Source organism: Aspergillus sydowii (assembly GCF_001890705.1).
Source record: "Aspergillus sydowii CBS 593.65 unplaced genomic scaffold ASPSYscaffold_2, whole genome shotgun sequence".
Lineage (NCBI taxonomy): Eukaryota > Fungi > Ascomycota > Eurotiomycetes > Eurotiales > Aspergillaceae > Aspergillus > Aspergillus sydowii.
Window position 1 is genome coordinate 3,593,935 of NW_024467860.1, and position 16,480 is coordinate 3,610,414.

The 16,480-nt window shown below is 48.7% G+C and overlaps 7 protein-coding genes across 7 annotated transcripts; 3 read left to right on the plus strand and 4 right to left on the minus strand.

Moving 5' to 3' along the window:
- Nucleotides 1-170: 170 nt before the first annotated feature.
- On the plus strand, nucleotides 171-3,938 carry ASPSYDRAFT_86733 (uncharacterized protein; the record flags this gene model as incomplete). Its single annotated transcript, XM_040851720.1, has 6 exons — nucleotides 171-230; nucleotides 288-313; nucleotides 372-423; nucleotides 485-583; nucleotides 638-985; nucleotides 1,035-3,938. 6 exons carry the CDS (start codon nucleotides 171-173, stop codon nucleotides 3,936-3,938), a joined length of 3,489 nt encoding a protein of 1,162 aa, XP_040706896.1.
- A 278-nt stretch (nucleotides 3,939-4,216) lies between these two features.
- Nucleotides 4,217-7,701, minus strand: ASPSYDRAFT_145495 (MET18/MMS19 family protein; the record flags this gene model as incomplete). Its single annotated transcript, XM_040841524.1, has 6 exons — nucleotides 4,217-6,613; nucleotides 6,672-6,860; nucleotides 6,915-7,054; nucleotides 7,101-7,198; nucleotides 7,289-7,562; nucleotides 7,620-7,701. The coding sequence occupies 6 exons, from the start codon at nucleotides 7,699-7,701 to the stop codon at nucleotides 4,217-4,219; spliced, it is 3,180 nt and encodes a 1,059-aa protein (XP_040706897.1).
- Nucleotides 7,658-8,738, plus strand: ASPSYDRAFT_129852 (uncharacterized protein; the record flags this gene model as incomplete). The annotated part of the gene is made up of 2 exons (XM_040840548.1): nucleotides 7,658-8,567; nucleotides 8,640-8,738. The coding sequence occupies exons 1-2, from the start codon at nucleotides 7,947-7,949 to the stop codon at nucleotides 8,736-8,738; spliced, it is 720 nt and encodes a 239-aa protein (XP_040706898.1). The 5' UTR covers nucleotides 7,658-7,946.
- A 240-nt stretch (nucleotides 8,739-8,978) lies between these two features.
- Nucleotides 8,979-10,037, minus strand: ASPSYDRAFT_143796 (ER membrane complex subunit EMC3; the record flags this gene model as incomplete). Its single annotated transcript, XM_040841375.1, has 5 exons — nucleotides 8,979-9,166; nucleotides 9,247-9,408; nucleotides 9,465-9,831; nucleotides 9,884-9,917; nucleotides 9,988-10,037. 5 exons carry the CDS (start codon nucleotides 10,035-10,037, stop codon nucleotides 8,979-8,981), a joined length of 801 nt encoding a protein of 266 aa, XP_040706899.1.
- Nucleotides 10,038-10,305: 268 nt separating this feature from the next.
- ASPSYDRAFT_146011 (signal peptidase complex subunit 2) lies at nucleotides 10,306-11,155 on the plus strand (the record flags this gene model as incomplete). The annotated part of the gene is made up of 3 exons (XM_040841580.1): nucleotides 10,306-10,351; nucleotides 10,453-10,751; nucleotides 10,859-11,155. 3 exons carry the CDS (start codon nucleotides 10,306-10,308, stop codon nucleotides 11,153-11,155), a joined length of 642 nt encoding a protein of 213 aa, XP_040706900.1.
- Nucleotides 11,156-11,498: 343 nt separating this feature from the next.
- Nucleotides 11,499-12,754, minus strand: ASPSYDRAFT_28701 (methylenetetrahydrofolate dehydrogenase (NAD(+)); the record flags this gene model as incomplete). Its single annotated transcript, XM_040844547.1, has 3 exons — nucleotides 11,499-11,732; nucleotides 11,787-12,420; nucleotides 12,558-12,754. 3 exons carry the CDS (start codon nucleotides 12,752-12,754, stop codon nucleotides 11,499-11,501), a joined length of 1,065 nt encoding a protein of 354 aa, XP_040706901.1.
- A 902-nt stretch (nucleotides 12,755-13,656) lies between these two features.
- ASPSYDRAFT_41823 (F1F0 ATP synthase subunit alpha) lies at nucleotides 13,657-16,085 on the minus strand (the record flags this gene model as incomplete). The annotated part of the gene is made up of 6 exons (XM_040846347.1): nucleotides 15,976-16,085; nucleotides 15,628-15,797; nucleotides 15,440-15,496; nucleotides 15,262-15,382; nucleotides 14,740-15,208; nucleotides 13,657-14,441 (listed from the first exon to the last, which is right to left on the minus strand). The coding sequence occupies exons 1-6, from the start codon at nucleotides 16,045-16,047 to the stop codon at nucleotides 13,657-13,659; spliced, it is 1,674 nt and encodes a 557-aa protein (XP_040706902.1). The 5' UTR covers nucleotides 16,048-16,085.
- Between the last annotated feature and the right edge of the window lie 395 nt (nucleotides 16,086-16,480).

The window sequence follows — 16,480 nt, forward strand, 5'->3', positions numbered from 1 at the left end:
TCTTCTGGGTTGCCCTCTCAAAAACCTTGTCTACTGCAAAGCAAGGATTGCCCAATCACGTCCAATTCCTTCAGCAAGTACACCTGACGTTAAGGTACCGGCTTTTGGAGACCCCTGGTTTCGTTCCACGTGTGTTGATGTTCTTTTCGAAACTGTCGAATTTTGAAGCCATGGATCTCCTGAAGAAACACCTGTCGTTTGCGTGCATGCACGCGTTCGAGGACGTCGGGGTAAGCCATTGTTCAACATTGCTGGGACTGATAGCCTGTTAACCAAGCTTTGTTTAGGTCCAAGAACTCGAAGAGGAGTTGCGGTATGCGATGTCCCGGGACATGCTTCCTCGTGTAATTCACTAACAACCCCTGCTCCAGCCGCAAGGTTCCGCAAGCAGAGTGCCATTGCGAATATTTCTGCTCTGAAGATGTAAGATCTCACTCTCTGTGCATATATAACCGATTTCTGAGCGTCTTTGTTCTCCTTCAAGGTACTTGTTATCAAAGGCAAGCTTGAGAGACATATTGTCGTCATCACTGCTGTGATTTCTTCTTTCATCGAAAAGCAAAAGAGTAAGGACTTGCTGGATGTAAGTTGGTATCGTCTTTCTATATATTCCTTAACATACTAACCGAAAGTCTAGACACCCCGCCTTCGCGTGTTGGACCTGCCATCAGTAGTACAAGATGGTTCATCCACAGTAGATGATCCCCAATGGGTTGATAATGGAGGCCTCTTGACCCTGGATGATGACACGGGAACGTTCATACCTCACCCTCGGACTCAAATTACCAAATTTTGGTTGTCATCTGCCGGTGGTGTAGGTTGTTTCGCCGCGAATATGTATCAGGAGATGCTTGAAGAAGTCGCAAAGGGTACCGGGACGGAAATAACTGTCGTTGACGAGCTAAAGGGTCTACAGGTCTCGGGTGGCAGAGAAACCGATGTAGATGACGCATTAGCAAAGCTTACACGGATTGAAATCCCTTTGGTACCCAAGTTCAATCCCTCACAAGTCGCTTTTCTAATACAGGTTTTAGTCGCTTCTTGACAACCCCGCCATTACCAACATTGCAGTTGACCAACTTCAAGAAGACTCTGGATACAGAATCCAGCCATATGCTGCCTTAAGCCCAGTGGCTGTTCGTCGCATTCTCGCCGATCAATCTTTTGTCGGTCTAGGTCAAATTTTCGTTACCGTTTTCTATTGCTTCAACGAGGACTATCAGAAGTATATTCCGCCACCGAACCTGATAAAACCTCCTCCCTGTAACAGTGAAAACGAGGAATCCCGCATTTGGAGCGACTTTTCGTTCCAGCCGCTAGGTAAGGCGGATGATTTTCTGGCATTAGAATCAATGATAGAAAACAGTCAGGATGGATGTCAATTATTGCCACCAAAAGACCTAACCGGCCATCCCTATCTCTCTCCAGAGAAGGCAAAGCAAGTTAATGAATGGGTCGTACCAGCGACCTCGATGCTCGACCCATCCACAAACCAATCATCCGATGGCGTTGCGTCCCGTCAGCTCGAATCCCCGTCGCACAAACCTACAGGGCACACCAAGACACCTGGTATCAAAGTGCGGCGTCCAGTACAGCCTCCTCAATTGAACTCGGTCTCGAAGACCAAAAGCGTGTCACATGAAGTTGTCTCATCTGAATCACAGGTAGAACCAAGTGGCAAAACCGTACTCACCACACCTCGAAAGAGATGGAAAATGAAGTACGAGCCAAATCTGGGTAGCTCTGATGCCGCTCAGGCTTCAGATACCAAAGTCGAAAAAGATATTGGCGATCATAAACCTCTCGAGAAACCCGTCATTTCGAACACCTCGAAGCCCGAAGACACCTCATACGTCCCTATAAAATCCGACTCTACCAAGTACGCTCTGAATAGGTACCCAATAAAGGCGATTAAGCCTGACATTGCCCATTCGAAGGCCGAAAAAGGTGGTCGAAACAAACCAATGATGGAAGGCAAACCAGCCAAAAAAGATAATGAACTAATTGACGTACGGACACCGGTCAATGCGACTCGCTTGGACCATCCTCCTCTTCTGTTTAATACGCCGGCACTCATCCCCGAACCATCAACGTCTGTTGCTGGAATACCAGAACCTACTGATGCCTCTGGGAAACGGTCTATGACATCCGTCGATGCATGCTTTGCTGATCTTGCTGGATTGAACATTGCTGGAGTCACCAATGTTGACGGGTCAGCCAGTTCAGTGTCAATGCAAGATAGTTCTTCAAGTAAATCGAATTTTCCTGAGCAGGATGCAAGACTACAAAGGCTAAAACTTGCATATAATAAACACTTACCATCAACCATCGCAAAAGGCTTTGTCAAACCGTGCAAGCGCCGCGGGGATGTCAATAGGTTGCTCGAAAAGCAAGTCATCGATGACTATGAAAGGTCTCAAAGGCCCGAAGCTGAGCAGTCTGTGCGTGAAACAGAGAATAGGCAGTACCATCACACTATGAATCAAAAAGCGGGAAAGTCTGGCCAGAAATCGAAGAGCAAAGTTGCATCGGCGGCCAAAAAGCAAGCCACTCTCGAAGACGCTTGGGGCATGTCAAAGCAGAAGAAGCAGCTCGTATCATTGGAAACGCAGAACTCATCTGTAAAGAGTGATTCCATGGTTTTAGCAACAGCCGAGACGGAGCAAAAAGCGAAGCGAAATGTAGGCGAAGACATTGAACGCGTGTTTGCGGCAATGAAGCCAATGCTTCAGGCTGCTGAGGCATTTCCTGGCATGCTAGTGCTCGAGGTACAGCTGGGGCTTGTTATTATCCCATTTGTTCCCAAAGCGTATGACGATAAATTGATATCGTTAAACGAATGGTCAAAAATCTTCCAGCTTCAGTCTGGATTGACGGCGCCGAGTACCAAGTTTGTGAACAGACTGACAGCTTGTGGTGCCGAGATCGACCGAATTGTCGACCTCAAAACCTCTAAATCTGCGGGACGATCGCGCCTATTTCGACAAGAGTATAGCGAGTACGACATTTGCTACGAGTTCCACTGTCGAACAAATGCCAATGAACTGCTCATCATTGCTGTGGATGAGCGGGGCGGCTATACAATTCAGACTCCGAAATCGACCATTGGATCAGTAAATATGCACTTTCCCAGGAAGGTATGGGATGCTAGGGCAGTCGTTTCCGTTCAGAATCGGCGTATTTCTCCGGAAGTTGAAGAAACTGCAAAGTACCTCGCAGATCATATTTGGATCCCGGCTGAAAAGTCGATTCGTGTTCACACCGCGCTCCCGAAAAGCAGCAAGATTGCTATCCAAAAAGTGTTCATGAAGCGCTGGACTCGCCATCAGTACTGTCGTCCCCACGAATCCTTGGGCTGTGAGCACAATCCAAGCGAAGGTCACGATATTTTCCTTCAAGTTATGGAGGTCCAAGATCTCTTCATTGGCACCGTAACTCAGGCTTTGTCAGAAATTGAATATATCAGAGCCCGCTATACGAGATCGGAAGAAATGGTCTGCAGGGGTAGAATTTGGTACGAACTTTCACTGGTCAGTCCTGCCATTGAGACTATCTTGAAGACCAATATGAACCTCGAGGTTGGTGAGCGCACCGAGGACTGGCGTGGCCCGGATTTGTTTGGAAACACTGCTGCTTTCTTCACTGGACAACCTCCAAGCCCCGTCGCAACGGCAATCGGCTCTGCGGGGATCGCTGAGCTGTGCCAAGTTGCAAGGGAAGTCGTGGACAAGATGGACGGAGTTGGAGCCTGTAATCGTGGCCCAATGAGCCCCGACACGCAGCGGTTTCCCGCGATTAACAGCCAAGGGAACAATGGTTGGAGTCATGAAGATCTCTCGAGTGTCAAAGAAGTGGAAAGCGTAGTTGCAAGAGTGAACGAAGGTCCAATGGATGTTGCGGTCATCAAACGAGAGCGCGCGGTAAAGGAGTTCTGGTAGCTTGCGTTTACGATTTGTGCGGGATGGAGAGACAACGCGAAGATAGTTCTAACTCTTGAGGATCTAATGAATGGGAAATATACCATCTGCCGTTCCGAAAATCAACAATCCTTTTAAATAAACGATAAAAGCATATATGTATAAACTAGAGTGACCCTATGATCTGCCTCTGCAACGAGTATTGCTACAAAGTGTTGTAAAAAAAAGCGTTCTAATCATGTATCCAAGGAACGATGATTCTTTCTTTCTTTCTTTTTTTAAACGCACAGGCTCTACGGTCAATCATCATCCTCCTCTACGACATCAATACCCCTCAACCAAGCCCCCCTGGCATCAACAGCAGCTTTCCGTACATCACGCTTTGGGTCATCAAGAACAAACCCCAAAGCGCGAAGAACCTGGTTCCGCACCGGCAGAAGAGGCGACACTTTCCCGCTCTTCGAAACAGCAGGAGCACCTTCCGCATTCGGCGGCTGCGCGAGTAAGAACAAGCATCTGAGCGCGTCAACACGAAGTCGGGGTGAGTTTATCTTCATGCCTTCTCCATTGCTGGACGACTTGTGCTCGGCTGTCTTGAGAAGTCTCGAAACGAGGCTTTGGACGTGTCCGCATTCGTCTATGACTGTGACACCACTCTCACGGATGATGATGGCAAGCGTCTGCAGTGTTGCGGCTCGGACTGCTTGCGAGTCTGCTGTTTGGAGATCAAGGGATTGTAAGAGGAGTGGGAGGAGGGTGGGGAGTTCGGGCATGACGAGGGTGGCGGAGATGGTTGATAAGATTCCCGAGAGGGCTGTTAGGTGTGCGGGCTTGATGTGTTCTGTTGTTGATGTTGCTGCAGTAGTGTCGGTGGTGTTTGTGATGTTTATTTCACGAATCTTGGAAGAGATAAGTGGGATTAGTGTTGTGAAGACGCGCTGTTTTGCCAGGAGGCGGATGTTGGCGCCGTTTGTGGTAGAAAGGACGTCGTCATCTTTGAGGAGGATCCCAAACCCGCGGGACGCTGTTGTGCTTGTTTTTTCAGAGGGGGAAGACAGGAGAGATAAGAGCGAAGTTAGTATTTGGGTTGTTGTAGGAGCGAGCCTGAGAATGAGGGCCTTGGAGAGCCAGAATATCGTCTTGATAGTCTCTGGGCTTTGAGACTCTGGGGCAGTGGTATCAACAGGGAGAAGGGAGCCGAGTAAACTGGTTGCCACCCCTAGCTCTGGTTTGAGAAGGAACTTGTTTACAAGGAGGGCAATATGGCGAAGGATGGAGATCTGAGTTTGTGGTTCGGTTTCGTTTACCGAGAGCTTCACGGTGTTTGAGAGAAGCTCGGAAATCCCATGAGGTAGAGTAGAGTCTGCTGGTAGACCGGCTAGGAGATAAGTTGACAGGATCATTGTGCGTCGCTGATCGGCTGACGACTGCGCGAATGGAACAGGCTGGAAGTCATCAGGAGAAGCGAATAAAGTGTAAATGTTCTTCGTAACTTCATCCTGTTTTGATCTTGGAAGGGCTCTAACAATGATGTTACATAGCCTTCCCAAGATGTCCAGGACCGTAGTATCGCCCAGGACGTTATTGACTGCGTTGCCTGAAGCCGTTGCGGCTGCGCATTGGCACATAGCAACCACTATTTTGTCATAATACATATCTAAACTTGAGTCGCCTTCTAGCTTCCTCTGGTTCATAACATAGAAGATCGTCAAGAGGATCGCTCTTGGATAGGCCGCAGATCCTGGCTGCTCCTTCTGCAGCAGTAGCGACAATTTAGTTAGCAGTCGGCGTACCAATGTCTCGAAAATGGCCTTCTCAACGCTTATCTGCGCCAAAGTTTCGAGAGTCGAAAGATAGTTGGCTTCCGTCCCTTCATCAGAGTCAGGGAGCGTTGCCACGAAGGCTGGGAAAGTAATGTCCATTATTAGCCGTGGCTGATACTTTGAGATTTCAGCTAGGGCAGCAATGGCCTCCTTTTTCAAGTCATCGCGGCCGACTGACTCTTCCTTTAAGAGAATCTCGTTAAGATATTGCACAAATAGACCGATCTCGGAATCGTGGAAGTAGTCGCGCAAGGCTGACAGGCGCAAGAACCCTCTTAAAGCAGAGACGCGGAAGGAAACCTCTTCTTTAATTGTGCCCATCAAGGCCTGACCGAATATGTCCGAGAATTGGTCTTTGAACTCTATCAGAGGATTCTCAGCAGATACGTCAGGATCCATCGTTGTCCACTCTCCAAATACTGTGATTGCGGATTCGAAGAGCAATGTTAATGTTTCCAGGAGGGCACGCTGTTTTGTGATCCCGTCGGCTCCCTGGTAAAGCGTCAGGAGGGGCGCAACGACAACCTGCACAATGAGAGTAAAGGAGGCTGGAGAAGCCTCGGATACGGCTTTCAGAATCTGTTGGGCGGGTTTGGCTTGTTTTTGCTGGGGCTCTCGCAGCTGCTCATTACATTCTTTAGTTATCGGCCGTAGGTACTGAGCCAGAGGCAACTGATCGGATATTTCCGTCACGCCCTCCGATAAACGTTTCGCTATATCATGCAAAGCCTTAAGTGAAAGTTCGGATAAAAATTCTTCTTGGGCGTTCAGGATCTCAAACTTCAGAGTCTCCCATATCGTGATTGAATATGTTGACACGGTATCCGCGTTATATGAACCGATACAGGCGATTAACGCATTGAGTGCATCTTTCTGCAAACTTATTAGAACACAATCGATGGAAGCACAAGGATAAATAACAATAGAATACCTTGACATTCAGGGAAGTTGAATCCAGCTTATCCAACAATGACGGAATAGCATGCGGAGCGAAATGACTCGTTGAAGAAATGCAGTCCTGCAAGCGGTCTTTCAAATCTTGTGCGGTGATCCCATAGGGATCATTTGGTGGTGGCCTGAATGTGATAGGAAAGTAGTTGTAAACAGAATCAAACAAAACCTTTCTTTCTTAGTTACTATGTCAAGACCATTGAAATCAGAAAGAAAAGCCTACCTCGACATGGTTTGAAATGTCCCATTCAACCATGATCACCTTCAAAATAGAGAATACCAGCATAAGATTGCGCGGGTCCTTCTCGCCTGTCATGAGATCAACGGTCCCAACAAGAGACGTATCACCCATTTCGTGCAAGACTAGCCGGTTAGCATAGGAATGCAGCAAAGTGGCGTCGCGACGTACCGGCTCGGTGATTGGACATCAGTTCATTTAGCAACTGGTAAACCTGGAATCTTTGCGATTGAGCACGAGACTGCAGGGAACCAAAATTCGCGAAAAGTCTGTATGCCACACATTAGTTCTTATCGCTGCATATATTATATGGGCCATTGGCCGCCATTCGCACAGAAGACAGAATGGAGAGCACTTACGCCATCGCTAATTCCGCGGCCATGCTCTTTGTAAACCTATCCGACTTTTGTAGTGTCTCGAGTCCAGCGACAGCACCTCCATCTTCAATACGGTCACAAAAGAACGTCGTCAGGACCTGAACTTGTTGTCTCGTGAGGAACTTTGAAGGAAGGGCTTTAATCACTGCGGTCAGGTACGAAACGGCCTTGCCCCGGAGGAGTGGGTCTTCGTCATTGATATAGTCACCCAGCGACTGTACAATTTCAACGAGGGTCGTCTTCTTGCTCTCCACATCTATGCCACAAGATTAGCGCATGGCAACCTCAGTGTCAGTTTGTGGAGGGGCACTACCTTGGGCAACTCGCTCGGCAATCTGTCTAGCTTCCTGTTTGTCGTGGTCAACGACTAGCATGAACGTCTGCAAGGCCGACATTTTCAGGATCAACCTCAGCAACGACGCGCAGGGGCAATTGAAATACCCATGATGCTTTTCTGTGGTCTCCAAAGGCCCTTATCGATATGTCACGTGCAATATCCCACTTTCAGTTGCTCCGCGGAATCACGTGGGAGTGGTCGCATGGCGAAGGGGGTGTTGCGTCATGGAATTCGTTCATCGAGCAGATCGAGCTCGTCAAGAAAGCCTGACAAGACGTCGGTTTCCCAGATCGTGAACTTAACATGCGGCATTTCTCAACTACGGTGACTTTTATTTTCCTCGCCTTATACTGCACAGTATCGGAGGCGTGGGGTTTACCATCCCTCTCTTTACGCAAACGTATTCCGCAACCACTACTTAACAAGCCCCGTGCAGGTCACGAGCGAAGCTTAGAGGGCTTTGAAGGTGTCAAAGAGTGGCTCAGCCATCAAGTACCACTAAGGGGAGCAGCACTCGAACATACCGACGAAGATCTCAAGATGCAAAGCGCTAGCGGTGAACCCGTTATATCTGATGTCCTGCCCAAGACCCGCGGCATCAATATCTTCTCGTCGCTCACTCGACAGTTTGAGTCCGTGGAAGGTCGCTTGAATGACTCGTCGCGGAGTGTAACAGTTCTGGCGCCTCGCAATAGCGCTATCCAAGACCTCCCTCGCAAACCTTGGGAAAACCCTGAGGATTACGAGAAATTTGGAGAGATAGAGGCGTATGAAGGTGATGAAGGACAAGATCGGGCCAAGCGCAACCTGGAACGGTTTGTCTCAGCTCATATTGTTCTGCAAAGCCCATGGAAAGAGGGAGAGGAAGCGGAAACTCTTGGGGGGGATAAGTTAAAGTGGAAGAAAGATGGAGATAGGATATATGTGAGTATCCCTTTGGTTTCTTCTATTTATGGTTCAATGATGAATGTTCAAATGCTGACTGACATGTTTAAGATTGAGCCAAGCGGTATTCAGGTTGAGACTATTGCAGAGCAAGTCTCGAATGGTGAGGTGTGGACACTGAACGGTGTCGTCAATTATTCCCGCCGATAAATGTGCAATTGAGTATATGACTTTATGAAATGTGTACGCAAGTAGTTTTTGCACTTATATCGCTTCTAATCATTCTGTACACAGGGCTAGTATTCTGCCATGATTGTATACCGTAACTTTCTATATACTTTATTATTTTGCACCAAGTCAAACTGCGTCAAAGCACACAACACCACGTTCAGTGAAGGTAGGAAATAAAATAAAAAATTGGAAGCACGCTGGGAGACTCGTCCCAGCCCACTATTGAGCAGAACCATACTTGCGCAGAACTCTCTCCTCAATGCCGTCGAGAATACAGAAATGTTCCACTACCTCTAGGTTCTCTGCTTCATTCAAATACAATTTATGCGGATCCTGTCCAGGCTGGAAAGGGTTTACCTGGGCAGCGGGGTTCATTTGCCCCATTTGCTGAGCCATTTGGTTGGCAGCTAATCAATCAATTAGCCAAGAACGTCCATAAAGCGCAAAAAAAAAAAGAGGATAATATAAGGAAAAGAAAAGAACTCACCATTATCACTGCCCAGAATAAACCCAAAAACAGACTGCAGACCGAACAAATTCAGGAAGTACCACGATAAACTCGACACCCATCTCACATCTAAGTCACGAGTCATGACACCAGATTGCAACATCGACTTGAAGCGCACTGTGAGAGGAAATGGAAGTTTCACTGGACAGACCCTGTTAGCACCCGTTATATGCCGCAAAGGAGAGGAAACAACTTACAAATAACAAATCCTGAAAAGAACGCATTGATCCAGCTCATTATCAATGTCTGGGGAATCATCATCATCATATTCCCTTTCATCATGCCCATCATGCCCTCCATAGCGGCAGGATCGGACATGGGATTGGCGGGGGGTTGTCCGCGGTTCTCGGGGTCCTTGAGAAACTCGCCGTTCTGGAAGCCAGCAACGAGGTAATTCTTTCGCATTTCAAAGGCCTCTTTCGACAGCACGGCAGAGGCGTGGTTACGTAAATTGACGGCGCGGAAAAGGGTGAGACGTTCGCGGGACTCGGCAAGGGTTGAGGCAGGCTTTGGGGGAGTGTTCATCAAAACTGTGGCATAGTGGCGTAGCATACCAGTCAAAATCTATTGAATAGGTCAGGAATAGGCGATTCATGAATATAGAAATGAGACTTACCATGACAACAGTAATAGGAATTAAAATCCAGTAGCTGCGCGTTTCGAGTCAGTTTTCCGTCTAACGATGCGCAATTGTAAGAATAGGAAGAGGAAAGTACGCACAATAGAGCTGGATCCCTGAGGATCGTCTGCTCTACACCTTGCAATGCCATGTTGGATAGACGGGATGGTGACCTGGTATGCAAGATAGCTGGTGATGTCTAGAAGTCCCGGGGCTTTGGATCCCCACAAGGTCTGACAAGGCGGCGGGCGCTGGAATCGCATACTGCCGCTTTAGCTCCGAAAGGGACAGCTCGCCGCAACTCCATACATCAGCTGCAAACATACCACACTGCAAGAAACTTCCGCTCCTTTTCAATCTCTATTCGTGAATTTTTTTGAGACCTTCTGTATTATATCTCGAAGACTGCGGATCTTACGATGGCTTCAGCAGCGGCACCTAAGGTGCCTGTTTACTCTTCCAATGGTAAGCTTGCGATTCCCCACGTCTACAACAATATCTAGCCCAATATTCAACAGACGCAGTCAAATATCTACACCTATACTAACTGTCTTGGGTGGTAATAGACCTCAAGTCAACAACAGATGATGCCCTAGCCCCCTATTTATCAACCCTCCCACAACCATATACATTCAAGCAAGACCACTTCAAGACAACTGTCCGTTTTGTCGTGGGATACAGCGCTGTCGCAATTGCTGCATTCACATTTTACGCAGACCGCAAGCTAGGCTGGGAAGCGACACAGTCGCCATGGATCATTGCCGCCGTGACCTCGTACTTCATCCTGAACTCGATTCTCACTTACTGGATTTGGGCGGTTGAGGCCAGCGAAGTCTTCCGGGGAAAGCGCGGTTCTGGTGAGACAGTATGTGTCTACCTATTCTTTCTCATTTTCGTTAAATCGGAGAGACCGTCTCTTTATGTGTTCTTTCTGTTGGATTCTGGGCTAATACGAAGACGCCACGGCAATAGATATCGATTCGCTCGTCCGTTAAGAAGCACACGCCGCTTTACATGCTACGAGTCCAGTATAAATCGGCATCAAATACCGTTCTCGAGGAGAAGGAAATCGAGACACCATTCACAGCTTGGTTTTCTGCCGACGGTACCTTTCACCCGGACCCTTTGCGCAAGTGGCTTGCCAAGGAGATTAAGGTGTTAGGGTTGGCTGCTCAGGAAACTGAAAAGAAGACTGGTGGTGTAGCTAGCGTTGTGGGAGTGGAGGAGTCTGACAGCAACGGAGAGAAGAGTGCGAAAAGGCGGAGGTAACCGAAATACCTGCTGCGACAAGTGGGCGCTTCTCTGGTATCGAAATTGCAGGACCCCTTCTATTCCTGTCCATGGATGCTGCCATACTACCTTACTTTCGGGATCAAAATATAACGCTGGGCAAGTTTTCGAAATTATCATGACTGTTGCTGCACTCAATGGGTCGGTTTCTATCAGCGAACCTTTATATCTTTCAAGTCTAAGATATCAGAATGACAAACGAAATCTATACAAATGTAGAAAGATGAAAGCTTAGCATAATGAACATGGGAAATCTCTATTTGAATACGCTTTATAACATGTTTAGGCTCGTTGGCTCAGACAGTCCAACAAACAAGTTCTTCTATGAAGAAGCCTCCAGGGTTCCAGGTCGCTCGGTTGCGGCTGCGGGCTTGATATCATCCATCCTCTTGTTCTGAATGAGTCTCTGTTGGGCCATCGTTAGACCTATGACACCTCTGTACCATTTGAGGGGCTTGTAACCTACCAGCAGATTCCTGAGCAGAACAACGATGGTGACCTTTCCAATTGACGGCACGAAAAGAGAGGCTTTCTGCTTCACTTCAGGGCCAAAGTTCTGTTCAAAAGTGTATCAGCATAATGCATTTAACGATCAATCTGGAACGCCTACCTTTTCACTGGAGAAGTTGATGCACACAGCACCATCTCTCAACAGGCTGGTGTCGAACTTGTACTTATCCCCAGGTACACCAGAGATGACAGTGTCACACAGTGGAACGATGTCCTTCAGTTCCTTGCCTTCTACTTCCTCCACGTCGTGTCTGCCCTTCTTCAATCCCTCTCCTCGATAGAACTTTTGGATGCCAGTGATATCGACACTGTACACGCAAGCGCCATCGTTCGCCAATAAAGCAGCAAGCGGTCTGCCGACAACCTCGGAGCGGTTTACAACACAGATCGTGTGGCCGTGCAGCCGGTTTCCATAGGGCAGGATTGTGTTGTAGATGTTCAGGTATTCCAGGATCTTGATGATGGCAAGAGGAGTGCAAGGAAGAATGCACTTCTGACGCTTGGTCTCCGGGTCGAGGAAGCGAATGTTCTGGTACATGTTGAAAATATAGCGGTGGCTAAGACCCTCTACATCCTTGGATACATCCACGATCTGCTGCAGGTACTGGTCTTGACGGTTGTTAAAAATAGGGTAGTATACGATGATGCCGTCAACTTCAGGATCGACATTGGCGGCCAGAATTGCTTCTTCGAGAGCATCACGGTGCACTTCACGGAGAGAGTAGCGAAAACCACTGTTCAGAAGATAGGTCTACATTAGCTACGATGTGTATAACGAGGATAGCGCGCAAGGCGCGAGTTATCCATGAAATGGTCGAAGCATGATCCAAAGCCAATGGCAAGATAGAAAAAGATACGAAAGAATGCTCACTTTTCATGACATGTCTTCTCAGTCCATTGCGCATACATCAGCGCCGCGGGGTCACTGTTCGCCAGGAATCCCACCAGGTGAGGCGGCTTCTCTAGGGTCTTCACGCCCTCGGTGACTTCCTCTAGCAAGCCATTGGCGACATGCTTTGAGAGCATGACCTTGCAAGAGGTCGGAGCTGGTTCTGTAGAGGTAGCCATTGTTGTGCGCAGGCAGATGATCGATTTCGAGGACAAGAGATCTGGGAATGAGTCAATGCCGTTCCCTGACACAATGGGGGAGGGGCCTTGAAAATTTAGTTCCGGAAGTCCCATTCGCTTATCGATAAACGGTCATCCCGCATTCAGCCAGTCCTCTCTGTGACCTCATCACACTTCACCGGAGCATTGAATCATTTACGTAGGGTCTTATTGTCTGAGTCTTCTATTGTTATATACGTACTTGATCTATCAATTGGTTGTACCCATCAGCGCGAGGAACACGTTGGGGCCGTTATGTACGAAGGCCATCTCCAGTGAAACAAAAACGATAGGGTCACGCGTTCCAGCACAGTTTTCGAAACATCTCAAGTTTAAGCGTTGTTGGGAGAACTTTCTGAGAGTTAGTCTGTATTGTTTCTGAAGGTGCTGCCAGGGTCAGATCACACATTTTATAGGTATTGCTACAGTGAAAGAAATCGCAACACATCGCTTCATTGCGAGATTTATCAAAATGTAGAAACAAACAAAGGAAATCATATTCGAGTGCATATATGTAGACAAAGGAATCCTAGCCGAGAACCAACCAAAGAGTACGCAACTCCTTTTCCCATGGGACTTGCCAACTCACGAGGTTGTTCTGTCCGATACTGCCCTCTGTCGCAGAAAAACATCTAAACGTACAGGATATTATTTCATCTTTTCAGCCTTATGCTGAGACCACCGGTGGCTTTTGCTTCCCAGCTACAGATATACTAGGGTGTTTCGACCCGTCCATCCCGAAGCCTTGAAGAGAAAACACAAAACAGTGGAGTCAATTGTACAAGCTATCTTGTCTATACACACAGAGTCAGGAAATGGAACAATACATGGCAGGCTAATCAACAATTATGTCGCTTGCTCACCTATGCGTTGAAAGACTTGTTGAAGCTGGAGAGGGTCTCCTTCAGCTTGGCCTCAAGCTCCTTGCTGACCTGGCCCTCCTTCTCGATGGTCTCCTGGATCTCAGGCTGGTTGCTCTTGATGTGAGCAAGGAAGTCAGCCTCCCACTGGAGAATCTTTTCAACAGGGATGTTGTCGAGGAAACCGTTGACACCAGCGAAAATGAGGGGAACCATGTCCGAAACAGCCATGGGGGAGTACTGCTTCTGCTTAAGAAGCTCAGTGAGACGCTGACCACGGTTGAGGGTCTGCTTGGTGGAGGCATCAAGATCGGAACCGAACTGAGCGAAGGCAGCAACCTCACGGTACTGAGCCAAGAAGAGCTTCAGGGAACCAGCAACCTGCTTCATGGCCTTGACCTGGGCAGCGGAACCAACACGGGACACGGAAAGACCGACGTTAATGGCGGGACGGATACCCTTGTAGAAAAGTTCGGCTTCCAAGAAGATCTGACCGTCGGTAATGGAAATGACGTTGGTGGGAATGTAGGCAGAGACATCACCACCCTGGGTCTCAATGACGGGAAGGGCAGTGAGGGAACCACCACCGTGCTTATCGTTCAGCTTGGCCGAACGCTCGAGGAGACGAGAGTGAAGGTAGAAGACGTCACCGGGGTAGGCCTCACGTCCAGGGGGACGACGGAGCAGCAGAGACATCTGACGGTAGGCGACGGCCTGCTTCGACAGATCATCGTACGTGATGAGAGCGTGCTTTCCATTATCACGGAACCACTCCCCAATTGCGGCACCTTTTAAAATAGAAGTAATATGTTAGCGAAACATTCGATAAAATGTTGTCAGTGATGATGGTGAGAAGTTGAAGATGCAAGATTGGAAATTGGAGATTCGAAAATCGGCAAAATGTTGACCGCCTTTGGCCGCAGTTGAGAATCGACATTCGACTTCACAACTTCGGAAAGAACGGGCACGTGCATTTTGACCATGGTCGAAATATGCTTAAGACGTGCTAAACTGTGAAAACCGCAGATTCCAGAGCCGCAACCTTCTTCTTGCGGAGCCTAAAGCGGGGATGAGGGGCTGACTAACCGGTGAAAGGAGCAAGATATTGCAAGGGGGCAGCCTCGGAGGCTGTGGCGGCGACGACGACAGAGTACTTCATGGCGTCATTCTCCTCAAGGGTCTTGACGAGCTGAGCGACGGTAGAACGCTTCTGACCAACAGCAACGTAGATACAGTACAGCTTCTTGCTCTCGTCGGCGTTGGAGTTGTTCCAACGCTTCTGGTTGAGCATGGTATCGAGAGCGACAGCGGTCTTACCGGTCTGGCGGTCACCAATGATCAACTCACGCTGGCCACGGCCAATGGGCACCATGGAGTCGACACACTTCATACCAGTCTGCACGGGCTGGTTGACGGAGCGACGGGGAAGGATACCAGGAGCCTTGAGCTGAGCACGGCTCTTGGTCTTAGTGTTCAGGGGACCCTTGCCATCGATGGGGTTACCAAGACCGTCAACGACACGGCCAAGAAGCTCAGGGCCGACGGGGACATCGACCTAGTTGATTGTTAGTATAGTTAAATGGAAGGACATCGCTTGATATGGCATACAATCTCTCCGGTACGCTTGACGGTCTCACCCTCCTTGACGAGACGGTCGGAACCGAACAACACAACACCGACCTGGCCGGCTTCAAGGTTCATGCACATACCCTTGACACCAGAAGCGAACCTGTTGAATAATTAGTCATGTTATTCAAGATGGAATACGTGATGTGGGTATCCATACTCAACCAGCTCCTCAGCCTGGACGTTGGTCATACCGTGAACACGGGCAATACCGTCACTATTCGATAAAAACTCAAGTTAGCCAATGATACTCAGAAAATCGTTACGGATTGCAGACGGTTTGCGGTGCTTTTTCAGTGATATCGCAGCCGACACCAAATTTTTCATCCGGTAAAAGCGACAACGTACCCGACGGAAAGGACACGTCCAGTCTCAGCAAGACCGGATTCCTCCTGAACACCACGGATTCTCTGCTCGAGGATGGAAGAGACCTCGGTGGGCGAAGCCTTGGCCTCAGCGGCATAGGTACGGACCTGCTTGGAGGCAGCAGAGAGGGGGCCGGGAACAGCCGCGCGAACCTGTTGACCGAAGCAAATTCTGTTAGCTTCGACGAAGCGCAACCACAACGCGTGAATGTGTTATAGAACCGAGGGCGATGTCAAGAGATGCGATTGACATTCTCATTGAGATGACTTTCGGATGGGAAACGGGCAAATTGAGTCGTCATCGTCGACCTTCGACAGGGATAGGACTCACCGAGGCGACCCTGCCAGTGGCAGAGGCAGCCGCGACGGCGCGGCTAGACTGCCGCAGAGCGTTCCTGAACATTGTGAAAAGGGTTCAGAGGAGAGGGAGAAAGGTTTCTCTGAAGAAGAGATGTAATTGGGGGAAGAGGTGAGAGGAGAGGAGGAGTGTGGATGGATGGAAGGAGAGCTTTGTCGTCGGGGTTGGGAGGATTCTCAGGACTGGGACTAAGCCTATTTTTGCCGAGTGCCCAGCAACCTCCGAACCCGCCCTAGTGCGCTCACGGGACACCCCAAGAAAACGACTTCCCACGGGTCGAGCTACAATACAGCCGCACGGCTTTTTTAAAATCATTGATTTTTACAATAATTTATTTAATTCTATTTGTTGAGTAAATTTTCTAAGCAGGCTTTCCCAAAGACCTGCGGTGTTCTCGTTGCTGGTCGGGAGGTTTCCCGGACCGGACAGCTGGCAGTCCCAGTTTTTCCCTTCTGGTCACCGTGTCTGTATTTTTCGG